The sequence below is a fragment of the Equus przewalskii genome, chromosome 28, assembly GCF_037783145.1.
Source record: "Equus przewalskii isolate Varuska chromosome 28, EquPr2, whole genome shotgun sequence".
NCBI lineage: Eukaryota > Metazoa > Chordata > Mammalia > Perissodactyla > Equidae > Equus > Equus przewalskii.
In genome coordinates, this window is record NC_091858.1 from 38,246,887 (window position 1) to 38,274,027 (window position 27,141).

The 27,141-nt window shown below is 46.2% G+C and overlaps 1 protein-coding gene and 1 long non-coding RNA gene across 11 annotated transcripts in view; one reads left to right on the forward strand and one right to left on the reverse strand.

Moving 5' to 3' along the window:
• LOC139080151 (uncharacterized) overlaps positions 1–10,185 on the forward strand; it is a 76,918-nt gene extending 66,733 nt beyond the window's left edge. Inside the window, exon 3 of the long non-coding RNA XR_011534417.1 lies at positions 9,957–10,185. This is a non-coding gene — a long non-coding RNA (uncharacterized lncRNA). The remainder of the gene's footprint in view (positions 1–9,956) is intronic.
• The window catches only part of DLGAP2 (DLG associated protein 2), an 817,721-nt gene that overhangs the window by 719,471 nt on the left and 71,109 nt on the right, over positions 1–27,141 (reverse strand). For 5 of the 10 annotated variants that reach the window (XM_070599096.1, XM_070599099.1, XM_070599100.1 and 2 more), the window contains exon 2: positions 4,027–4,233. In XM_070599096.1, coding sequence (XP_070455197.1) covers positions 4,027–4,140 — 114 coding nt within the window. In that variant the 5' untranslated portion in view covers positions 4,141–4,233. The remainder of the gene's footprint in view (positions 1–4,026; positions 4,234–27,141) is intronic. The other 5 variants (XM_070599101.1, XM_070599105.1, XM_070599102.1 and 2 more) reach the window with 1 other exon arrangement.

Genomic DNA, 27,141 nt, shown 5'->3' on the forward strand with positions numbered 1-27,141 from the left:
TAAACCCCAAACACAGCTGCAAAACAAGAACAGGCCACCTATAAAGCAAGATCAACACATACACAGAATCAATATGCTCTACAATCAAAACTAATATAATGTGAGTCAATTAAATCTCAATAAAAAAAGAAAAAAACCAAAATTTTACTAAGGAAATTCTAGAAGAAAATAGATGGAATCAGAGTGAGGAGTGAAACCCAAGCCCAGAAGCATAGACAGAGCCGCTGTCAGCACGGGTGGGCAGCTGGGGGACGCCGCGTCCAGGCAGCAGGCGGGGTGCATCCCACAGAGGGAGGGCAAGGAAGGGCTTCTGACAAATTCGACCTGGCAAAACCCGAAGGACGATATTGTTTCCATGAAACTTAACCACTTTCAAGAATATTTATAGAAACACAAAACCTCCAGCACCGAACAAGGTAAACTTCCCAGGGAAATTTACAGATGAAATGCCGACGGGAGAAGAGAAGTCTGCACTTTGACCTTTAAGAAAACTGAAGAAGAGCAAATTAAAACCAAAGCATGCAGAAGAAAGGAATAATGAAGACCAGCCCTCAGTGAAAAAGAGAATATAAAAACAACAACTAAAATCAATAAACCAAACCTGGCTCATTGAGAAGATCCATAAAATTGATAAACTGACTGATGAAAAAAGGAGAGAAGACTGAAATCAACATCCAGAATGAAACAGACGACATCATTTCAGAGTCTACAGAAACTTAAAGCATAATAAGGGGAAACTGTGACCAACTTTATGCCAATGAATCTGAAAACTCACGGTGCTTCTCAATGGGGGGGGGGGGTGATTTTGCCCCTGAGGGACCCTTGGCAATGTTTGGGGACATTTTTGGTTTTCACAGCTGGAATGAGGGTATCACTGGCATCTATGGGTGGGGGTCTCGGATGCTGAACATCCTACCATGCCCAGGACAGCCCCCATAACAAAGAACCATCTGGTCCAAAATGTCAATAGTAGTAACCAACGCCTTTTAAACATCATCCCTACACTCTTCTGGTTTCCCACAGTGAAAGTTCCACCCTCCAAAGGCAGAATCCAACAAAACCACCTCTTTCAGCAACAGTGTGTCTACACTGAAGGCATGTGAACTGCTCCACCAGTATAAGCATCCATGCCTAGGGCAGAGGTAGCAGCAGCACAGAGATGCGATACAGGCAATTCTGAGGGGTCACTTGGGGGCAGTAAGAGCTGTGGCAGCTACCTCTCAGGCCATGTTTGCTGTAGAGTCCTGGGGATTGTCCCTAAAAGCCTGTTCCTCCAGGATGTGGTGTCTATGCTGGACCAGGAGCCAACACATGGTATTTTCCCTCCTGTGGTCAGGACACACGGCTGCAGGAGCCATTGAGGAGGCCGGGGTGGCACTGCTCAAAATTTCTGCTTCCTGTCCCCACAACTCTCAAGTTCTGCTGCTTTAACTACCTTAGTATCCAGAGGAGGAAGAGTCCAGTGGGGAACGAGTTATCAGTGGAGAAGTTCGGACGCTCCAGTGAATGGCAACTGGAAGCGGAGTTGGAAGTGGAGTCGCTCACGCCACTGGACCACCAGGAAACAAGGAGGTGAGTGTGACGGACCTACGTCATCAGGGCGAGGGGAGCTTCTGCGATGAGTGAGGGCAGAGTGACTAGAACCAGGGATCCTCTGAGTTGCCTCCTGGTCCTCCCACATCTATTGGAAAAATCTCACGGAAGATCGCAGCGACCCCACCCGGGCAGAACCACCTAGACCTCAGACACCTGAGGAATGAAGCATCATCATTCATCTTAAGATCCCAGATTAGAGCTGTGGGCCAGGGGCCAAGGGAACGTGGAATAGATAGGGGAGAAAGGAAGTCATGAATACCAAACATGCAACCCTCTCTAGAAGCTGGAACTTTATTCACTACCCACAATTTTCTTTGCTGTGTCATGTATATATCTATATGTGAAAACTAAACCAACCTGTAACCTACTTTCCCATAGGCTGTTGGTGGCATTTATATCCACCATCTAGTATACAGGTTACAGAAATCAGGATGGGGCTGCGCTGCACTAGAATGAGCTTGTTCCAAGATCCTTGACTAGGAATTAGATTGTTGATGAATGGGATCTGGACATCTGCTTTTGGGATAAAGGTAAAGCTGTCTTCATTTATACAGGACAGTTGCCTCTTATAAGATAGCTGCTATTTTAATTTGACAATACGAGGATGAAAGAAGGGTGTCGATGGGTGGGGCAGCCAAGTAGTAGACTCGAGCAGAAGGCTTCAGTTTGGGGTTGCCCAACATTTTCGAAAAGCTTCCCTACACTTTTGATAATTCTCATGTTGTGAATGACCCCTCCCGAAGGTATGAAACAAAAACAAACATCGACAACAACAACCACAAAAGATGTTTTTCAACCTTTCTGGCAGCCAGATGTGGCAGCTACGTTCTGCTCACCCAACACTTCCCTGCTTGGGGCATGAGCCTCCCGAGAAGGAGCTCAACGCACAGACAGCGGGGGGCTGTCGCCCATCACACTGTGTCCCTGGTGGTGGGGCTGACAGTCTAGTGTGGGACCTCTTTATCCAGCCCCATCAAAAGGTCTGTGATGTGCTTAATACCCTCTGTGTGCGTACGTGTGTGTGTGAGGAAGATTACCCCTGAGCTAACATCTGTGCCCATCTTCCTCTACTTGGTATGTGGGATGCCACCACAGCATGGCTTGATGAGCAGTGTGTAGGTCCACACCCAGGATTCGAACCCGTGAACCCCAGGCCACTGAAGCAGAGCACCCAAACTTAAGCACTACGCCACCGGGCTGGCCTCCCTAATACCCTTCTTAGTAAATTCTTTTTCTGCTTAAATAACCCAGAGTCAATTTTGTCCTCTGCAGTTAAGAATGCCACCTAACTCATGGAACAAACTTGCAATGGCCCCCTGCTGGCTGCGGGGAGCTGGACCGCAGAGTCCGTGAGAACCCTGAGACCCATAAGGGATTCTCTCTGCTGAATCAGAGGGGAAGCAGATTAAAACAAAACAAAACAAAGACAGGCCTTCCTTACATCGCCTCAGAAGGCTCTTCCACAAAACCCTAAGTTCCGCCAGAGAGCGACCGTGCTCCTTGCTGTGCAGGCTCACACCCAGAGGCAGCGTCGTCTCGGAGACATGGAGGCCGTTAGAGAAGGGACTGGGATCTGAGACCGAATGGTGGGACCACCAGCGAGAGAGACGGACGGACGGGGAATGAAACACGTGGGAGGAAGGGGACCATCAGGCAGGGCGGTGACAAGGGTCCACCTGAAACTTTAACACTGCTCTCTCGGAGAGAGAAACAAGAGGCCGTGTCCAGTCCCCTCTCTTCCCTTTGAAAAATCAAGAGAAAACCCTCTGTTTATGAAGGAGGCTTCAACTGACTTTTGTCTTTACTCTCGGGCACTGGGGAGGGTCGAAGGTGGCAATCCTGCTCTCAGATATTCTCCATCACGTGTGTGGTGGGTGTGGCCCTCTGGGGGTTTCCTGAGATCACACCCAGCACGTGGTGCTTTAGAAGGTGTGGGTCAGAAGGCTGTGGTTTGGGCCTGTGTGTCCCTGCTTCACGAACCATCAGCTCCATGGACTCGTTCCTGGGCACCCCCGCCCCCCACCCATCACACACACAAAACCAGAACCACCACCCCCGATTCCACATGAAAGCCCTTTAAAAACCACAATAGAACAATCAGACCACTGTCAGAAAAGCTCCATCCTAGGGGTGTTTGGGTTTAATTCACGGTCACCGCCTGCATGCACAGTGCGCAGACTTCCTTCTCTGGGCACACATTTAACCACACGTGCAACGTGAAGTCAGCAATCCCCAGCGTAGACCTCATGTCACTCTCACCTTCCTGAAGTCCTGGAAGTCCCCACACCACTTTCTCAACTTCAACGTAGCAACAAACACTGCATTTGCCAGAGTTTGCAGACCCCACTCCCCATCTGAATAGGAAAAACATCCACCTGAAGCCAAGGGAGGCCCCACACCCTTCTGAGCTCACACCCTCCGAATACTTACCCATCTCGCTTTACCACTATCGGCTCCCCGGCTCCTGGCCCCGGAGCAGTGACCCACGAGCGAGCGAAGGAAGGAAGGAAGAGGAAGATCGAACAGTACCTGAGCCGTCCCCATTCTGGCTGCGCTGGGTGCTGGCTGAGGGCATTCACGGGCAGCTGCTGGGAAACCGGGCCGTGCTTATGGCCGTGCCTCAGATGGTGGGAAAGCCTAAGATGGGGGATGGACAGAAACGGGGAAAATATGGTAAAAAAGGGTAAACAACCTCCCCCCATAGGGGAAAAAAAAACATATGGAATGCACATAAAAAAAGCATGACACTAGGCAATAATTAAATCAATTGAGAACAGCAATATGGCAAGAACTAAGTAGGCAGAGAAACTACATAAAAAATAGCACCAGGTATTTTTAACTAAGGCCGTGAAATAGCAGACTGCATAAGTACATACAGCATGTATACATTACGAAAAATATTTCCACTTTCAAGCAGGGTTTGAAATTATGATAATAAGTTTCACAACTTCAAAATATTCAACCAAAGAGAAATAATGAAACCATACTTTACATCAGCGCTTACGATTCCCCGTATAACCTGAGGATAGAAACAGGATTTGCAAACTTAGACTAGTTCTGCAAAGAACCAGGCAGATTTCAGGAAACCAAAGCACAGTACCAGGGAGTATTAATAATTGATCGTTTTCCTTCCAGTGGAAAAAAAAGTGCTCTACCTAGATAAAACTGAGTGGCAGTTTTTTAAGAAAAGCGGCGCTAGTACGTGTATTTCGATAAATTATAAAATTCTCTGTTCCTTTTTTCATTGCTTACTAATATATGAAACGGCTATTGCTCCCCAAAATGAATCAGATGACACAGGAACAAGAGGTTTTCGAGGAGGTTTGCTTACAACGTCATGCTGGAAAAATACGCGTGCTTTTTTTCCGCCTGAGCTGGTGTGACCACGAAAGGCTCACCTACCTACACTGTACGGGGCCCTCAGGAACTGGGGTTGGGCTGCATTAATGTCCCGACGGCCAGAAGCGCTGGGTGTTGCAGACCATCTCCTGAAAACTTTGTTTCTCACCAAAGTCTCTGACCAAGCGTCCATCTCATCATGTTACTAAACGCCACGTACTTCCTTTTAAACGGACATCCTAATAAGGTACGGAAGTCAGCTGTTTTGTATTTCTGCAAGCACACTCGGCAAATATTATAAGAAAGCACGCAAACTGAAAACCCGCCCTTGGTTTCCAGTAACCAGTTAACGTACATCTGTGCGGACTGTCGGCCTAAACTGTGTTTCTGTCATGGCATTTACTGCCCAAACCCTCTGCCTTTCCTGAGCCGACACCCTGCTCTGTGCTCTCATCGTTCACTCACCACACGGAGACTTCTCCACATCAGCACAGACAGAACCCCCCCAGTACTGTCTCTCGCCCTGCAGACTCATAGCTGACCCTACAAACCCCTTCCTCTTGGGCCCTGGGGTGGCTCCCAATTCTTCCCGGTTGCTAACAATTCTACACACGTCTCTGCACACTTCCCAGCGTGTTTGTGCAGAATAGATTCTAGAAGTAGAATGACTGGGTCGAAGGATATGCACATTATTAGTCCAAAACGCTGCCAAAACATTTGTACCAATTTACACGCCACTTATCAGTTTTTCGTTTATGCCTCTGGTGAAAAAGTTTCTGTTTTCACAGAGTTTGAGGATCTTTGAACATAATTATTGATCAAATGTATTTTTTAATTTATTTTTTTTAAATTGCAGTAACATTGGGTTATAACATTATATAGCTTTCATCATAATATACTTGGAATTCTGTGCAGATTACATCATGTTCACCACTCAAAAACTAATTATAGTCCATCCCCTCACATGTGAGCCTAATCACCATTTTGCCCTCCCCCCTTCCCCTCTGGTAACCACCAATCCAATCTCCATTGTGATATGTTTGTTTGTCGTTGTTTCTATCGCCTACTTATAAGTGAGATCATACGGTATTTGACTTTCTCCCTCTGACTTATTTCACTTAGCATAATACCCTCAAGGTCCATCCATGTTGTCACAAATGGCTGGATTTCATCATTTCTTATGGCTGAGTAGTATTCTATTGTGTATAAATACCACATCTTCTTTATCCATTCGTCACTTGATGGGCACCTAGGTTGCTTCCAAGTTTTGTCTATTGTGTATAATGCTGCAATGAACACAGGGGTGCAAGTATCTTTATGCCTTTGTGTTTTCAAGTTCTTTGGATAAATACCCAGCAGTGGAACAGCTGGATCATATGGTAGATCTATTCTTAATTTTCTGAGAAATCTCCACACTGTTTTCCATAGTGACTGCACCAGTTTGCACTCCCACCAGCCGTGTACGAGGGTTCCCTTCTCTCCACATCCTCTCCAACACTTGTTTCCTGTCTTGTTAATTACAGCCTAAATGTATTTCTGAGTTCACAGATTACCCTACTTCTTTTGGGGGATAAACTTTTTAATCACTATCTAGTATCTCTCTATACATTCCAGACCATTTGCCTGCTCTGTAGGTTGCAAATGTTTTCTGTCTCTGACATACATGTGTTAACTTCGTCAATGGTGTCTTTCAACAATTTAGATGGGTTTCAGATTATTTGTTTCCAAAGCTGTCAGTTCTTTCCTTAATAGCTCCTGTAATCACAAAGATCTTCCCAATTCCAGTATTTAAAAAATATATTCTATTAAATTGTCTTTTAGTACTTCTATAACTATTTTTAATGATTAGATCTTTAATGTTTGAAACTTTTTTGAGTTGTGAAGAAGTTAATTTTATTTTCTCTTCAACAGCTAACCAATTGTTCCAGAAAACTTACCAAATAACCCATGTTTTCTCCACCAACTTGAAAATGCCACTCATACGAAAAAGCCTGTCCTACAGACCCCTTCACCTCCCGTGGCCTTAGCTCTCTAGGAGAGCAGAACTCCCACCATTCAGATTTTCTTTAAAACATTTCACTGGACAATCTTCTGAATTTATTTTTCTAAGTTCACCTTATTATCCCTTAATCAACTCCCTCTCCTCACCTTCACTGCCCTCTGAGCAGGATTCTGACTAAAGTTACATCACACACAGACACACACAGACACACACACAGACACACAGACACACACATGGACACACGCACACGCACACGGACACACTCACACCCAGACACACAGGGACACACACAGAGACACACTCACACGGACACACACAGACACACAGAGACACAGACACACATGGACACACGTGCACGGACACACACACGCACACCCAGACACACACACAGGTACAGAGACACATACACCCCCCTGAAGGCAAGTGACACGTTTTACTCATGTGAACGCAGTTTAATGCTGTTTGCATTCACATCTCTCTCCACACCGAGTACGTGGTGATGTGTCACAGCCTTTCCCAGTATTTATAGTTTTTCCTACAGATCTGACACCTTCCTGTTTCACCCCCAGGTCTTCTCTAGGTTTGTGGTTTCTGAGAATGGACCTATTTTGCCACGACTTTATCACATACGACACAGTTAATGCTTTTTATTTACTGACCTTGTATTCGTTCTACGCAATCATGTTCCTGCATCTAACAGATTTCGTATCGTCTTTTCCATTTTCCACACAAAACGTCTCAATTTCTAATATCTTATCTCTTTTTGTTTTCCCATGTAATCTTAACTAGAGACCCCAGAATAACATGGACTCATAGTGACCATTCTGGCCTCGCTGCTTTGTTCCGTATTTCAGTCTTTCCCCAGTTCCCACTACGCCTGCTGTGGGGTTTCGGGTTATATTCTACCATGTTAAGGAAATTTCTTGCCATTACTTGTTCATCTAGCATTTTCTCATAAATGGCTGCTTGATTGTTTCAAGGTCTTTCAGTAACTATTGATGTAACCATATGTGTGTCTTCTCTTTTAACATGCTCATCTTATGCATTACTGCAATGAAGGTCCTATTAATGAAATAATCTTGCATTTATGGAACAAAGCTTACTTGGTCATATTTAATATACAGCTCAATTCAATTTGCTAATATTTTGTTTAGAAAATTTATATGTATATTCTTAACTGAAATAAGCATTTTTCTGCTATATTATCAAGTTTTGGAATTATTCACTAAAAGAGGGGGATGTTTCAGTGGCCAGCCCCAGGGCTGAGTAGTTAAAGTTCCCTCGCTCCTATTCGGTGGCCTGGGTTTGCAGGTTTAGATCCCTGTGCAGATCTGCTCCACTCATCAGCCATGCTGTGGGGGCATCCCACAGACAAAGTAGAGGAAGATCAGCACATATGTTAGCTTAGGACTAATCTTCCTCACCAAAAAAAAAAAAAAGGATGTTTCTTACTTTGAAATAGTTTAGATAATATGGAACTATCGATTCCTAAAAGTTTATGTACAATTTACCTATAAAACCACTGAGCTCATGCCTTTCATAAAAGTACATCTATGAAAAATTTTAACTTTTCCATGGTTACTGGTCAACTCATATTTTCTAACTTTTGTTCAATCGATTTATGTCACTTATATTCACCAAGAAAACAAATTATTTCATCTTGATTCTCAAATTTCCTGTCAGAAATTCCTACAGATTATCATATGGTTCTTTTAACTTTATTCTCTCTGATTCTTTCACATTTTTCATCCCTAATTCTTTATGTTCTTGATTTTTCTCTTTATTTTCTTTATTAATCTCACCACAAGTTTGTCTATTCTGAGTATGTTTTTTGCATGTTCTTTTAAACATCACAGGACTCGATGTTGTAATTAGTCCAATCTGAGAGTCTGTTTTTAATGTTTAAGTTTTGCCTGTTCATGCTTATTTTGATTATGAATAAACTGGAACTTATTTTGTCCCAATAGTTCATGTTTAATTTAATGTTTTCCTTTGTACTATTTTTCTGCTTTACTGTCTTATCTAGGATTTTCACTCCTCTACTCTATATTTTACATAAGTTTTAACTTATGCAATTATACATATACTTTTCTAGCAAAGCCATTAATTAATCAGTATCTTTAGCATTCTTCTGAACAAAAGAGGAACCTCAGTCCACGCTCATTTTCTTCCAAGCTCCCCTCCCGTCCCCACACCATCGGCTCCGATACCACTGTTCTGCGGATCCGAGTATAGGTGCTTACGAAACAAAGGAAGGCACACTACTTATTCTCAAATGAACGCCACTTGGAAACATATCTTTGACCCCTTTGCCAGCATCCTTCTGGGTTCATTTTCCTCATGCTCAAAAATATCTTTTTGTTCTGATTTCAACATGGTCTCTGTGTGGTAAACTTTCTAAGTCTTTGTACATCCAAAAATGTCTTTATTTCTTCCTCAATACTGAATGATAGACTAGGTATGGAATTCAAGACACTCAGTAGATACCTTCAGGCACCTACTGTTGCTGTTGAGACATCTCTTATCTACAAGCAGCTTCTGCTTTCTTGACCAGGTCTCTCAGGTCTGTCTTCACTCTGTCACTGTGGTGTTCTACAAAGATGCATCGGGACATGCACCGTGTCTGTCTTTATTCCAGCCTCGTAGGTCGTAGAAGTTTTCAATCTGAAAAAAATTTTCCTCAATTTCGGGGAATTATCAGCCATTCTATTATAAACATTGATTCACCACCTTTGTCTCTATTATCTCTTTCTTTGGCTTCTATTAGATGCATTTTTTTTTTTTTTTTTTTGCCTTTCAGATCTACCCCACTGCATTGTCAACTGTCCTTTCTCATGTTCTCTCTCTATCTTTTTGTGCTTAATACCAGGAAATTTCTTCAGCTTGGTCTTCCAGTTCACTAATTTTTTTCAGTTATGTCTGGTCTGTGAATATCTACTGAGTTTTAATTTCCAGGGCTCTAATTTTTAGAATATTTCTAATTGGTCCTTTTAAATAATTTTCTATTCTTGCTTTATAGGTGTTCCACACAGCATGGTATCTGAAGCAGAGGTCTGAATCCAGGATCCAGTATTTCCTAGTAACACATCCTCAGAACATAAGTTATATAACCTCTCCATGCCCATTTCCTGATGTGTGGAATGGACCTACTCCATTAGACAGTTGGAAGGATTAAGTGAATTATTCATGTAAAGTCCTCAGAACATTGATGGAAACATCTTAAGAGCTCAATGAATGTTACAAACACAGTCTCTGGAGCCAAATGCCTGCATTCAGATCCTGTGCACTATGCGCCCTGGGCCAGTTACCTAGTTCAATTATACTAATCCAGGTGTTGGCAACATCCATTTGCTATTGATTTGAAGAGGAAACACAACTAAATTCTTGCTCTAAAATTCTTCCTTTTTCATGGCATCCCACTCTTCCTTTACAGATGAAATTTGAAATCTCCTTTCCAGGACACTTTAAATCTTTTTCTAAGTTCTCTTCTGATTTCTCCTTTAAATTTATTTTAATAGGAGGTCACCTTTTATTATGCAGTGTGTTTTCTCTTTCAAGTGATGGCTGCCTTTAGATGGCCTATTTTCCATCACCTCTCCATCCTCAGCCCTCATGCTCAAAGCAGCGAGGAGTCCTCCTTCTGGGGCTCCAGCAAGGTGACAGGGAGGCAGCTGCTGAGTGGATGACAGGCACCTCATTCTTGATTAGCTGGAAAAATGTGGACCCCTCAATCCGTGAAGGAAGGCGGGCTCTCAGATTTGTAGGCTCTTCCCAGTATGCGGAGCTGGGGAGGGGAGGCTGTTTGCTCCACCCCCCAAGCCCCTGCTGGTCCCAGAGGGAAAATGTCCAGCAGTGGAGCTGCCCCAGAGGAGGCCCAGTCAGCAGCATCCAGGAGGGCTTTAGGCCCTCGATCTCCTTCAAAACTGCACTGTGTAACTTTAATGTAAATTTAACTTTCCATTTTTATTCCTCAGTGCTGAAAAGGAAATAATAGGTCTGAAGAAATTTAACACAGACACAGGCTTCAAGAATGCCAAGCAGAGCGTGGTTCATATTTATATTCTACTTAGGGCCTTTTCCCTAATAAAAGAAAAATAAGATAACATTATGGGAATCTACTTTCCAAATCACAAAATAGTATTTCCCCAGTTACCTCACATACAATGCATAGAAACACCAAACAGTCCATGTCCACTTTACGATATTCATAAATATTTTAACTGACCATCCCAAAACATCTCAGCTTCTTCTTTTTCCCTTTTAAAAAGGAATATAAACCATTATGACATCTATGTGATAAGAAGAACAATCTGTTTGCTGCCCTGATCTTTAATAAGACGAGAAAATGAGGAAATGTCAAGTTGTATTTCGTTGGTTGAAAGCTAATCTTGAGTCAAGGTAATACAAAAATAAGAGCATCTATTCTAGCCGAGAAGGGGTGGCTGCAAAGCATACTGAGCAACATGAAAACTCCACATTTGATCTACCTTTTTGTCACTCACGTGATACACAGAGATCAGCCGTCTCTCGCTTGGTCCCTGCAGCCAGGGCCAGCACCATCCCTATTCTCCAACGAGCCTGAATTTACCACCTTCCCCAAGTTCACAGACACAGGAAATAGAACCTGTTCAGAGAGGTGTGCACACACCTTGACTGATCCAACTCTTCTAAATATCATACACTTACGTCAAAAACCCCGCCAGAAAGTACACACAGAAAAGGGACAATTTGAAAATAACGGACTCAACAGTTTATCAAGCCAGGTAAGTACTAGCATTTCTCCTCCAGGCACGACACTGACGGCCCTCGTTTAACAGCAAGCTCCCATGTTCAGAGAATGAGAGATCCTCTGATGAAGTAGTTAAATACATCGACATATCCAGAGGCACCAGTAAGTTTAATCATCATGTTTTAAAAGGAATTTTACTACAGGCATGTTAGCATAATCACTATGTGCCTTCAACTCAGTTTTTCCTGTACTCGGAAGCTGAAGGTCCTAATTTTGATCTGATTTTCAACCCAGTTTAGGAACTTAGCTCATGTATTCACGTACGTCTTCCGATTGATAACCTGTTATCCCCATCTTTATCAACACTTTGATGAAATCTCCTCAGCACCAAATGCAAGGATGTGGAGTTGATTTAATGCCATCTGTTTTTACCTGTTTGTTTATAACATATTACTCCATAATTATAGATTTAATTGAAATGTCACAGGCTTCTCATTATCAGCTAAAGAAACCATCCCTAACCCGCTTCTCTAATGACACCACATCTTCTCCGCCACAAGTTGATTCTTCCTCGTCTCCCATGCACCTGATTCCTCCTACTACCAACTCAGCTACCCTTTCTCCAACTTCTCATTCCTCTGCGGGAAGAAGGCTGAGGGGGGCGCCGTGAGACCCTTGGGGCAGGCAGAGAGTGAGGCAGGAGGAGAAAGTCAGCGTGGGGGAGGCAGGACACAGAGTATTACTAAGTGTCATCTCCCAGCACCCTCCACGGCAGTTGTCCACATTGAGATGACACAGCACAGGACAAGCATGCACACCACCATGTGGCACGGTGGGCTGTGGCTTCATCTCCAGATGGGCTTCGGACTCCGGCTGCAACAGCAAGTCTTCCCTGGGTCTCCAGCCTGCCGGCTTGTCTGCAGATTTCAGACCTGCAGCCCCCACAATCGAGTGAGCCAATTCCTTGCAATAAACCAATCAACCTTTCTCACGATGGAAATATAGCTATAGATACACTCCTACTGGTTCTGTTTCTCTGGGGAACCTTGACCAACACACATTCTGGGAGGAGTCTGCAGGCACTGCTGCCCCACACCCTCGCAGAACTCCACCTCACAGCAATCACATTGTGTTTGGTGGCAGGCAACAGAAAAACCAACTCAAACTCACTCAACGGTAAAGGCGAGCTATTGGCTCACACAGACGCACAGTCCAGAGCCTGGGAGTTGGTCTGATTCCCTGGCCCAGTGATGCCCAGTGCTTGGTTTATTTCCATCTCTTCACCTTGAATCCCATGATCGAAGCTTAATGGTAAAGCTGATTAGGAAACCTCTGTCTCAGAAACCCATTCTCCAGTTTCAAAGGCTTGAGTCAGTACACGTCCACCGCAAACGCAAATCCATGGCCACGTGATGGAGCTCTAGCTTTCTCCAACATCCTAGGCTGCACGGGGACACGTGGGGATGGGGCAGTGGTGGTGCTGTGGACATTCAAACAGACATCAGCATCCTCATCAAGAGAGCAGAGATGAAAGTTTGATGATAACCCCAACATCTTGCATCCTGTCGCCGTCCAAGCTTACAGCTTCAAGTTCACCTCCTCCGTAAAGCTCTTCTTTGTCCATAGATATTATAGCAGAAGACCCAATTCTGAGGCTACCTCTAGATGTCATTACAGCCATGCACCAAATAACAACATTTCAGTCAATGACAGACCGCATACACGATGATGGTCCCATAAGATCAGTACCATTTGGCTAGGTGTGCAGTAGGCTATGCCCTCTAGGTTTGTGGAAGTGCACTCTATGATGTTGGCGCAATGATGAAATTGCCTAACGATGCATTTCTCAGAGTGAATCCCTGTCCTTAAGCAATGCACGACTATATTAACAAAAGATCATCTAATTGAGCTCTGCTATTACATTTAAACATGTGTCCCTACGTGACGTAACTGCATTATAAACACTAGAAATGTTTCGAACGGGAACTGAGTGCTGGCATATGTCGGCATAGCAGACAACCAACTGCATGATGATATTAGGAAACGACTCACAAATCACCAGGAGCTCTTTCTTACTCTGTCCTCAGTTTAAGAAATCACTAAGAAACAAAGTGGACAAGAAAACTCAATTATACCTTTTTAGGGTTGATTATCATGTTGAAAATAGTAACAAATATGTTTAGTAAACAAAGGTTATGGAAAATTGTGATGTGATAAATAAGGATTATAGAAAAGCAATTGGCAGAGTAATGAAGCTTCATTTACAGAATGTACTTCAAAAACAATAGGTGGCAAAGAGCTATGTGTGAAACCCAATTATCGGAGCTTTAGCCATTCACAACTTCATATTTGCAACTGTTTTATAATCATCGCACTGCCATTAGCGTAAGATGTGTAATGGTGTGTACCCATTAAGTTACTCTATATTTTGCTTAATATTTTAGTTAATGACTACAAAGATAATAAACAGCATTTCAGTACAAAACGCATTTTGAACAATATTGAATCATCAAGTGTTGCAAGAATCAGTAAACTGGAGGAATTGAAGACAGAGGTTAGAGACGGAGATGGGGGGGGGGCGTCAGATCGTGAGGGGAGTCCTCACGATCCACAGAGAGAGGAGAGCAGGCAGAAGGGACACTCAGAGATGGCTGACAGGTCACAAGTAGGTAGGTTTAAAAGCATTTGCGAGTGGATCAGGCTTAACCCCAGTTCAGCAGGACTGATCTCCACCGACAGGAAGAGTTTTGCCACAAACGTCAGTTGCAGATGGAAGCCCACAAGGGAGGAGTCCAGACTGGAGTCCAGGGCCTCAGAAACCAAAGGCAGCTGGAGCGAGGGCAGGCGCTGCTCAAGGCAGATGCACAACGGAGCAGCTCTTCCCGTGACAAAGTCTGTGCAGAACACAAGACGATGGCGGAAGAAATCCAGATAACCTCTCCTATGTGCCCGAAGAATTACGGTATTTCTTTCCGCTGGTAGCGGCCGCTTTCTGAGACTGGCTGAGGAAGATATTCAGGCAGCCAGTTATTTCATATTAAGCAGGTATATTCACATGACAACTCAATCTTTCACTGATGTCAGTCAAGTTAACTCACATTGGTAGACACCTTCTAACTCACGACAAAAGAACTTTCATCGTAATCTTATGTCCTTTTTCTAATGTTATACCACCGAGTAGCCACTTAAACTAGACAGGATCATGCCATGAAGAGAGAAACTGGAAATGCCTAAACTATCTGGGCTGCATGACATAAGCCACACACAAAAACGGTGTGAGAGAGAAGAGTGCATACTTACTCTCAGCAAGTCATTGATGCAGATATTTTCTTAGCAGTAAAAATTTAGACCAAAATAAAGGGTCAAAAGAAAATTAAAAAACTACTAGGCAAAATTTCAAATGGTGAGAAACAGCCACAGGCGAAAACAGCTATTTGCACACTATGATTAAGGGTATTTCAACAGTAAACCAGTGGACATGGGCCCACATGATGACATAGAAAGAACAAACAAAACGCAAAGAAGAAATTCTAGTGGCATTTGAAAGGTACCATTTTGAAAGGTACTAAGTAGCTAAGTATTAAGTACAAATGTTATTATGGGGTAAATTAGGTATTTCTCTCAAAGAGGAACGGTTAGTCTGCTATTAAAAGATCCAGGGTTCAGTAAATATCTACTGGAAATAAATGGTGGACCATCAGCCGGCAGGTTGGCCTAGGGAGAGCCTGTACACCTCCACTCCGGCCAACACCACCTCCTACCCCGAAACCCACCCTGGGTAGGCTGAAGGCTCATGTGATGACCACCATCACACCCGGGGGATCCACCTGAAGGCAGCTCACAAGTTCCCTCTGCCTGGGCCGCCCTGAAGGCACAGGTCCTAATTGGCAGCTCCCTGTGGTTTTCTTCTGGCAAGGAGGGGGGACCTCATTCCCAGTCCTTTCTGGTGCTACAGTCCCCTTCCTAGGCGAAGCTCCCTCCCAGGGGCCTACTCCCTCTCTCAGGAGTGAAAGGGCCCTCTCTGGTCTCAGCAGACCCAGGACATATTCTGATCATCACAGGAGATGAACATAACCCACACACCTTAGACTTTGGGTTTCTCCTTTTCCAGTAAAATACACCATCACTTATCTGGGCATCACACACAGGCCTCCCCTGAAGATCTATATGCAGACACTGATCTCACACCTTCTCCCACCCAAGATGCACATACACAAGCACGTCATCAATATAGAACATTCAACCAACACATGGTTCATGAACAACACAGAAAGCACCAAATCTTCTGTAAGCTTCACAACAACATGAGATAGAAGTCTATCCATCACTGGATAGGTGAAGCTGAGATGCATTAGCAAAAAGCAATACCAGGACAGGAGCCAAGGCCAGGACTCCAGCTCAGATCTGACTTCAAGCTACAATCGCTTAAGACTCGAAGTTGCCTAGTCAGTTACCCATCTGCTCTCTACTTCATGTTCTAACAGAACCCAGTTCTTGGCTCCCCTCCCAGCTTCTCCACATGCCTTTATTTCCCTCAACTTCCCGTTAGCCACCGTGCTCCTCATTTCAAAAGCAGCTTTAAGTTCAAAGGGAAGAGAGCCACGGGGAAGAGAGAGAGCTGAGAAACTGCCTTTTGGTTATGGGGAAAAGGCAATCAGAGATTGTACAGAAAACTGATACACACGTTAGCTGTAATCTCATTCCTCGGGCTTTTGACAAATGAAACAGAGAGAATGAGAATATCTTCCCTTCATACCAGACCCGAGGAGACCCGTGAATATTCTGTGCTACCCCCCCACTGGGAGAACTTGAGCTAACTAAGGACTCTCGAAGGAAGTAGAACCCCAAAACAAGAGCGTATGAAGAAGCCGACATCTGAAGAAGCTGCTGTAATTCTCAAGAGTTGTCTGAGGGTCTCCATCCGAGGCAGGAGACGCAGGGTCAATGTGGATGCACACGGTACCCTCAGACACCTCCTCGCCGGGGGAGCCGCGGGCTCACACAGTCCCAGCTCACAGCACGGCAATCAAGCACACTGCTCATCGCTCCTTCCAGTCTCGCTCCTGTGTGCCCTAGTCACTTCACAACAGGAATAACATTTGCTCGTTAAAGACTGGCCTCTCATTTATATAACCTCTTCAAGGAGAAGAGTGACGTAACATTTAAAACTGCAGGGGGGTAGGAAGCCTGCGCCTCACTGAAACGGCTGCAGAAAGCAAAGCTGTTTAATCACGATGTCTCTGAACTGCATAAAAAGTGCCTAAAAGAAAGAAAACGGAGCCAGCCGTGACTTTCAACTCCAGCATCTAAAGTTTTAGCAGGAGCCATAGCAAACACTAAGAAGGCAAAAACTGTTCATACATTTATTCATTGTCTCTGCCTGTGGAGCATCTCTTCTTCTCCCTCTGGTCTTGCCTTAACCTCCCTTTGGGGTCCACCTCCCTCTCAGTCCTTAAGAGGATCTGCCCTGCTTCAGGGTGGACATGCGGTCCAGACCTGACCGACCCCTGCAGTCCATCCCCGGGCGTGATGACCAGTCCAGAGATGCACACAGCACTCACTGATCCAAGGACAGTCACTGGTTTGGCTACTGCTGGAATGACTGGGAACGACCATGAGGACAGTGTAAGGCTACAGGTACCGCGGGCTACCACGTGGAGAGGGCCACTGAGAGAAGCCACAAGACCTTGAGGCCGGGCGAGAGTCCACACCCAAACAACATGGTCTGAGCTCTCTGGCACCACTTCCAACTTCGTGATCCCACAGAATCCTGTGCACGTGTGACCACCATGAGCTGAGACCTTTCACTTACAAGCCGATGGAGCCTGCTAAAGGAGGGAGCCGCAGGTCCGTCACAGTGAAATGCTGCCGGCATCTTCTGGTCCTGAGGTAGCACCTTCCAACCAGCTTTCCACGGGGTTTCCAAACAGTCTTGGCAAAGATCATACGCAAAGGAAATTAGCAAAATACAGCATTCTGCCTTTTTCTTCTTCAAAATGGAAGAGCTAGAAGGGAAAACCCAGCAGGAACTGACAGTCCAGGTTGAAAGCTGAATTCAGTTTCCCACAGAAACATGATAACAAGTGCTGGTTAGGTTCCCAGCCTGGATCATGCCCAAGGAAACAAGGGAAGATTAACCCAGAGTGGTACACAGGACACTGGAAACTACAATTTAAAAGTCACAGCACAGAAACTTCTCAAACCTTAGAAACTACAGGTGGTTGGAGAGTTCAACACAACTTAACATTAAAGACACTCGAACACGACCCTCCTGCAAGTCAGGAATCACCGGGACCCGGGTCTGGGTCAGCATTTCAGGGAAACTCTTTAGAGAAGGCGAGAGTCGAGTAGGACGGGAAAACGTGCCCACAGCACTTGGTGAAGAATGTCCCAGCTCCCCCAACTCAGCAAAGGCCCTGGCCGTCCACGACCCATCGCAGAAACAGCTCCCCCGGAACCAGAACCTGCCCCGCAGAAGTGAGGGAGGGCTGAGGAGGACGGGGAGAGCGGGGTTTCCCTGTTCTCAGATCCCCACCACAACGCAACCTGGTGAACACCTTCATTCTGGGGCATAAAAGGAAAGAAGAAACTGCGCACCTGCCGTTCACCCAGGCCGAGTCCCTCCCCTGTCAACTGCTCACCTGAGTAGCTGGAGCTTTAAAAAGGGAAGCTGCTATAAATTAGCAGGGGATCGTCAGTGCCCTTCCTGGATGACCGAAGCTGAATCAGTGTGAAAACATTATCAGAAAGTTTCAAACATCTTGGGGAATAAAGAAGGAAAGGATGAACTTTGCACTTCAGGTATTCTCATGTTATAACTTTCCTGGCAAAACTCTGGGCTGCCAAGCCAGTGTTAGTTTCCTCAAATGACCACAGACTGGCAATTCCAGAACACAGCACAAGCTGTAATATGTCCACCCTTCCTTCTGTCCCCACAACCCTGACAAGACCCAGGCTATCAGAGGCTCAGCCACCCTGGGATCTGCTCTGAAACAGAAAGACATGTGCAGTCCGCCCCAGCTCCCAGGTGCGACAGAGAACATGGACTCATCGTGGAACAGGCCACAGTCCATTATAGCTTCCCTCTCGTGGAACTTACAACATCTAAGAAGATAAAAAGGAATGCAGCTTCCTTAAAAATCCCAGAATCACAGAACCAAAATAGACTTCAAGGAATCCTCTAGAAGAGCTCTGATCTCTGGGAATTCAACAATCTATTAAAGCAAGTATGCGACTCCTTCTCTTCCTTTTACAGATTTCTGCGACAGGAACTCTACAGGGCCCCGCACAGCATGATCTGGCCTCCAATCGCCTATGATGTAGAGACGCTTGTTTCTTATTCTGAACCAACATCCCTCTGGCTGCCTTTTAAATTCACAATACACACCCTTTCCTAACTTAATAAGAAAAAGGCAGCTTTAAACTCACATTAGAGCTGTAAGCTGAATGCATTTAATGGATACATCTTTTTGTCTATAATTCGACTTCAATTTTCTGTTGAAAGCCCTTGAATTGTATTTCCTTCCCAGCGTTAGCAAAATGTTAATTTCCAATCAATAGAGCAGTACAAATACAATGTGCTCATTCATTATGCTCATAATTTTTAGCATAAGTATTGCAGAGTGGGAATGTAAAATTCAGGGGAATACACTTCTCTGGCTAAAACAGAAAAAAGTCCCTTTGGCTCAAGCATCTCTACATTCCAGGGAAGGCTGATACATTGAAACAGCCTCTTGATGCTAGCAGTATTGTGTTTTGAGTTTTATACAGGAAAGAACTGACAACTAACTTAAAAACCAAAATCCTGAACGTGCACATTACATAATCCTCCTCTCCAGCCACCCCCTTGCAATGTCTGAGTCAGCCCTGAGTCTGGAGCCATCCCCGAGCTTTCCTGGGCTCCCATGTCCTCATCTACATGAGTCAGCTGAACTCGAGACGGCCTGAAAGCTCCCCTCACTTTCAATCAATAAATATTGGAGAAAAGATTATGTGTGCAGAAGTTATAAAAACAAATCAGATGTAGATGTCACTTTTTATAGGGTTTACAGTCTCTATAGCAAGGGATGAACCATGAGTAAAAACAACTACAATATAAGAAAAATACCATAATTCTACAAAGAGAGGTACAGATAAAATATGGATTCTAGATTGGAAGAAATTATTCTGTGCTGGAGAAACATGGAAAGGTCTATGTGGGTTGGTGGCATTTGAGCAGAAACCGATGGGAGGTGAACACAGTGTCTGGGGATGAACGCCCGGGGAGCCACAGAAGTGCGAGCGAGTCTGAGGGACAGCCAGTGATGGCGTTCAGCTGCAGCATACGGTGCACGAGATCCAGCAGGAAAAAGGAAGAGGAGAGGCCACTTTGCCCAAGATCACGGAGACACTTGAGTGCAGGCTGAGAAATCTGGATTTGACTTTAAGAGAGTGGGGACGCACTGACCCGTTTCTGAACAGTGAAAGGTCAGATTAGAGCCCCTCTGGGGAGGGATCTGAGGTCCCCGAACGTGATGCGGGGTGGGGGGTGGGGGGGCGGGGACGACGTGACACAGCTCAGAATGTCTGGACAAAGGAGAATGGATGCAAAGTCAAGAAGGGAGGGTGAGGGTCAGCATGGGGGTCAGGGTGGAGCTCTCGGTGGATCTGGGAGGCAAGAAGGAAAATGCCAGACAACGTTGCTGAGGGTGTGGAAGATGACATTCTAGCACTTTCCACATTCCCTCCTGGGGGTCCAGCGTGAGCACACATCCAAGGTCGCCCACACAGAGCTGTGCTGGCCAATGGTTCTAGGCAGGGCACGCCACCCAGGCCCGCCCAGGTCCACAGTCCACTGCACAGGGCCACGCCCTCTGGCATTATCCCAAAATCCCCGGGAATGGACACAACCCCCACACGGGACGGAAAGCTCCCCAGTGGCCACGAGAACCCTGATGGACACACAAGCCGTCACACTCGTCCTGCCTGATGGCCTTCTGAAGACCCCTCCCACACGCTGTTCCAACGTCCACTTTCTCTCTGCCTCCCTCTTGCCTCTTCTCACCTCCTCAAACCCTACAAAGCATTCGAAGTCCCAGCAAATCCTGCCTTTTCCATTGTGCCACGTCCACCTCTCTCAATCCCACACATTTCTCCTTTTCCTGAACTGTCTGTATTTAAAATTAGAACCACACCTGGACCCAACACCGTTAACTGGATTTAGTCTCTGTTTGCAGTTGCCTATGTGTTAGCTCTTTGCTCACTTATCTCATGGGCGGCTGTACCGGCCCCAGGGGGTGAAAATTGGTTCCAGAGGGTTGACTCTATCTTACATATTACATGGTTTGTGAGCTACCAAAGAGCCACAGTATATAACTGATAGACAGTTTATCTCCGCTATTAAAAGTTCATGGGAGCAGGGGACAATGAGGGAGAAATATCTAAAAAGGCTTCTTCGAGGGGTAACAATAAAAAAATTGAGAAACCAGCTTTCATTGGCTGTGAGCTCTGACAGTGGCCACACCTCATCCAGACATGCACCCCAGTGTATAAGACAGAGCTGGACACGTGGTAAGGGCTGAAAACAAGACATAGGTAGGGCAACTCTCCTCGTCGGTCACCATCACACAACCAAAGCAGAGGAGCAGATGAGGAAAATGTGGCCGATGCGACCCCAGAGCAGGAGAAAGAAATACAGACACCATCAGCGTGGAGAAGAGGTCACGGGCCTTCAGCTGAGGAAGGAGGTATGGGGTATGGAGAGGACACCGTGGAAGGAGTCCACCGTGGAAGGACGGCAGGAGACCGGAAGGGAGCTGAGCCGAGGTTCCGAGGCTCTGACAAGATCTCACCAGGTGCCCGCTGCAGGACGGCACACCAGCCCAGCAACCTGGCCCACGTGGACCCGACTGAAGCACACGCAGCTCCCAGAGAGGCCGCTCGTGGAGGCAGCCCGGAACACTACAGGGGGGCCCTCAGCAGCACACACGATCCAAGCAGAGACCTCAGAGGGGGGTGACACATTTAAACTCCCAGAAGGTAAGCACTGTGAACTTTTTTGTTTAATCAAAGTGAGTAGAAAGTTGCCTTGTTGGAGAGGGGAGGGCACCGTGGGCTGACCACAGCCGTCCACCCAGAGAACCCGTTTCCCAGCGGAAGCAGATGCTCCACAAGCCACTGAAGCAACCCCAGCGCTCAGCAGGCCGCGCCGCCCACAGCAGCAGCACGGGAGAGACCCAGCGCCGCGGGGACACGCAGGGAGCCATCCCGTCAGCGCTCTGCAACTGTCACCACTCACTTTCCTCCTTTAACCAACACACAACCTCCCGAAGCGTTCACTTTCCATTCCACTTACACAAGGGCCGCAGCCTGCAGAGTTCTGCACAAGACTAGGGCCCGTGAGGTCTTATGCAAGCCCCAATATTCCCCAGTTTCTCTTTACAAAGGAGATAGAAGGCAGCTAGAAATCAAGGCAAGACCCACTGGTAAATTCTTCAAACTATTTCCTCTTGGAGATGCCCTTTGCTAGATCATTTTCTTAAAAGGCTTCATTAATTCAATAAAGACGTATTAATAATAATTACTGCTCAATGGCTGCGTACTATGGGTCAGAACTATGCAAATTCACAACGAAACAAGTTCCCAGAATTCTGTGAGGTGAGAAGAAACTGCCCAGAAGAGGTGGTGCCCAATGCCACCCTCTACGGTCAGTTTGTCTGGGTGGTGTGGTCCAAGGACAGGGAGGAAAGCAGACGGGCTGTTTGGAGAAGAGCTGACATCGAAAGGACTCGAGAGAGTCCTGAATGGCGAGCCAGCCTCTGCAGGGACATCAGGCTCAGGTGGGTGACGAGAAGATAGGAGGTCACCCAGGAAGAGAGTGTGGCAGAGCAAAGCAAGGGAGGCTGTAGGCAGGGACCCAGGCCACGTGGGTGGAGAAAGAAATGATCCCACTTATGGGACTCAGGACATTCATCTCAGTCTTGTCAACAAATGTGCCAACCCCCACCTGCACAACCCACTCTGAGAAAACACACGTGCGTGCACACAAACAGGCACACATACACCAACCTGCACACCAAGCACACACACATGCGTATGCACACCTGCACAGGTGCACACACATGCATATGCACACCTGCATAGGTGCACACATGTACATGCACACCTGCATGGGTAAACACACACGCATATGCACAGGTGAACACACACACAGGCATATGCATAACTGCACAGGTACACACACCTGCATATGCACAGGTGAACATACACACAGGCATATGCACACCTGCACAGGTGCACACACACATGTGCACACACAGGTTTCTTGTGGACACCAAGCTAGGCACCTTGTCACACCAATCTCACTGTCCTGAGGCAGCAGGATGACAAGCCCAGCCCAGCTGGGAGGCTTGGTCTCCATTCTCAGCAGACGGAGGCCACTGCACTGTGCGAGCAGGTAAGTGGATCCTGGGGTGGCGGCTGCAGAGTGATGTTCAACTGTCAGAACTCAGTGTGCAAAGAGCTCCTGTGTCCAGCTGATTCCCCTTCCAGTGTCAACACTAAGTGACATTATAGGACTTCACTCCTCTCCCAAAACTGCCTTCTCGTCTTTAAAGAGACTGTCTCTGAACATCTTTAACACACTGCAACAGCCCAGGAACTTTTTTAGACACCATTACACAAAATCCTCACACAGGTCCAGAGCATCTGGAGTCTGAGAATAACGACTTGATCAGAAGACTGATCTGGCCATGCTGAGCAGATGAGATCCGGCAAAGAACCGGGGGAGGAGCCCCTTTAAAAAGTGCACCTCTTGTAAAAGTTTAAAAACGTCATTGGAAAGGGCAGTTTTCGCAACGTGCTTCTGTGTGAGCATCGCAGCAGCTTTAATTAAGGCAAAGAGAAATGCTTATCCAAGTACTGTAATGATAGCATTAATTCACAATATTTAAGCCCTTTTAATAACCCAAAGTGAGTTCACAGTTAATATCGACTATTTGATATGCATAGTTAGCAAAATGCATTTTTGCAAAGTATGCCTTGTCATCACGCTGACTTTGTGAGGTACACAGAGCCAGCCCCAAAGAAAATGTGAAGTAAGCTGAATTTGCGCACTTCCTACCTATTTTCGAGCTCCCAGCTCAGCCAGTGTCAGATACACCTAATTCTCCTACTCTGCCGCCTCTGACCCCAAAGGCCTGGACTCTTCGACTGGACTCTTTGACACATGACTTCTGCTCTCCTGCCTCCTCTGCCCCACGAGCCAAGCACACACATGTAAACAAACCTTGTGCCCCTTCAGTCTCCAGTTCCTCCTGCGTCCACACTCACTAAGCAATACCGTGCTTATCAGGGGACGGGAGCAGAGAAATGGGTCCAGGATGAGCTGGAACATGGAGAGAGGCTTCAGTGTCAGCTCCCCAAAGGATCCCTGTGTTCAGAGGGAGGAAACCAGCCCACCCAAAATGGGGCAACACTTAATGTTGGCCTGCGAGTGGGTGACACAAGCAAGGGGTAACATGGGGCACCTCCAGGAACCTCCTAATTCCAACATACATCAAGCTGCCTCCAGTCGCTTGAAATCCAAGGTCAGAACACACAACAAACCCCCAAGATTCTAGGAAAATATCCAGTGAGAAGCCTATCAACAAACATTAACCTTTGGTGTCAAAAGAAACAAGTATCTATTGATTGCTTGGTGTTGGGTACGCACCACTGCAAGGCCCCAAGGATGAAGCTGGGAATGGAGTTGGAGGAAAAATTGGACCCAGTTCCTGCTTGGAAAGTCTTGGAGATAAGAGACAAGAGACTGGAATAGAAACAACCACGTGGACTCGTGACAGGGCCCCCGGGATGATTAAAACCATAAGGAATATGAGCTCCAAATGTTGGTGAGGATGTGGAGCCCTCTCATTCATTGCTGGGGGGGGACAGAAAAGAAACAACCACAACAGAGGACTGTGCACAAATTTCTTACGAAGTTAAACCTACATGTACAGCCCAGCAATTCCACTCCCAGGTCCTTACGCAAGAGAAATGAAAACATACACCCATAAAAAGACTTGCCTTATTCACGAAAGCCAAAAGCTGGTAACAACCCGGGAGTCATCAGCAGGAGAAGAGATAAACAAGATCGTGGTGTACGCATATTCGTACAATGGTCACTGACCAGCAACAGAAGGAGACACACCACTGATACGTGCAACAACGTGAACAAATCTCGGACACTGTGTCAAGTGAAAGGACCAAACACAAAAAAATGCACATCATACAAATCCATTTTGTTTTCCAGAGTAGGGAACTGCAGTAAAAGAATCAGAAAGCCATTGCCTCTGGAGACTTGTTGGGGGTGACTTCCTGGAAGTGGGTACAAAGGAAGCCCCTGGGGTGAGGGGATATTCTCTATCATGTTTTGGGTGGTGGTTACATGATTATGTACAACTGTCAAAACTCCCTGAACTGAGGATTTCATAGCTGTCCATTTTATTGCATGTAAACTTTTCCTCAATAAAAATTTATAGAAGAAGAAAGTGATACTGGTGTTCCAATGGAAGCGAATTTTAAGTTCAAGACAGTACGTGCAGACAGCTATTGGCAGTTGGGGAAGGCTTCATCGACAAAGGGACCGCTGACCTGTGTTCTGAAGACAAGAAGGTGTTCGCCAACCAAGTGGGAAGCATTAAAACCCTGAGGCGGTTGGCAGAGGGAAGGAGGTCCTGGGGGCTAGAGACAGATGTGATCGGTCTGGGAGGGAGGACGGGAGGCTGGAGGGGAGCTGAACATCAGGGGGACGTGGCTGCAGAACTGGGCAGGGCTTAGAGGGAGAGCCTTGCATGTCATGCCAAGGAGCCTCAGCCCTCCTCCTGGAGGTTGGGAGCTGGTGAAGGATTTTAAACAAGGGAACAGTGTGCTGGGGCCTGTTCTTTTCAGAGAGCATCCGGCGGTAACATGAAGGATAAAGAGAGGGCTCTGAGACCACAGGAGGAGCCCATTCAGACGGAAACCTCAACCAGAGAAAACTGGGGAGTGTCTGAACAAGGCGGTCGCTCTGGGAATGAAGAATCAACAGAAGAGATGGTTCCTCGCACACCTTCTCCCTCCCAAAACCACCAGATATCATGTTAAAATTTCTTAAAGAACAGCGCTAAAAATTAAGAAAGAATTCACCCAATTGTGCAGAAACCTTGAGGATTTCCTGAAGGGCAGAGGTCCAGTGGGACACTAGGGGAGTCACGAGGAAATCACCCCAGGAGCTGGTCAGTAAGGTGAGGAGCACCCAGCAACCCTAGATGTGCAGACCAGGGGGGGCCTGGGCAAACGGTCCATCCTCACTATTGGGGGTCGTGTGTGGGAATTCACCCATTCACTACAATTTATGTGGAACCCCCAAATCAATACCCCATTAGAGTCGTTTGCACAAAAAAATTTGAGTTGCCAACACACACATTCCCCGCTGAGGTCAAGCAAGGCCCGCTCCGCCTTCCTCTCTCAGCTCCCGAGCTGTAAACAAGTGTCCTTATCACGGTCTGTCCAGTGCATGTTTTGCATTTTAGTTCTTTTTATTGGTGATTTTGCTGTTTAAAACGGCCCTCAAGCCTAGTGCTGAAGTGCTGCCTGGTGCTCCTAAGCACAGGAAGGCTGCGAGGTGCCTGACGGAGAAAACACGTGTTGGCTGAGCTTTGTTGAGGGGTGAGCTATAATGCTGTTGGCCATGAGTTCGATGGGAATGGATCAATAATATATACTAAATAAGGTGTCTTTAAACAGACACACCCATAAAACAAGGTTGTATACTCATCGGTTGATGAAAGCGTCATGACCAGGCCTCACAGGAGCCTAACCTGCATCTCCCCCGGTAGCAGTGGCTCAGTGTTCACTGACTGAGTTCACAGTGACCTTGTAGAACACGGCCACCGTGAGTAAGGAGAGCCAACTACAGTCAGACAGTAGAGGAGAAATGCACTCAGGATTTCTGAATAGCCCTCCCCTCCTGGTGCTGTGCATGCCATGGGTGGTGCTACTCTTCTCCTCAGACTAAACCAGAGGACCTCAGGAGGGAGGCAGCAAAGTGGCCCCAGTGGCTAATGTCACCCAGGACAGGTGGAGAAATGTCACCCATGCCTACACAACAGGTCACTGGGACACCACACACGGTGGCTGATTCCAACCTCACTTCAATCACTAGGAATGAAGTCTTGCTGTTAGAAACAATACCCACCATCAGGCCAGCAGGATTCCAGAAACAAAGATGGACAGACAACCATGAATCACTCAGCACTTGAGGACATCACGCCATGAAGGAAGGGCATCCAGCTCAACCAGTAGAAGAAGTAACAGAGAAACAGTGAGCATCACACAAGTGGTTTTGAGAAGTGCCACGAAATGCTGTCCTAAATTCTATGAAAAAGAACTAAATAGAGGTGTTGGAAATTAAACATATTTGTCACAATAAAATAGAACAGGTGGAGTGCATGAGAATACTGAAGAGCAAGTCAGG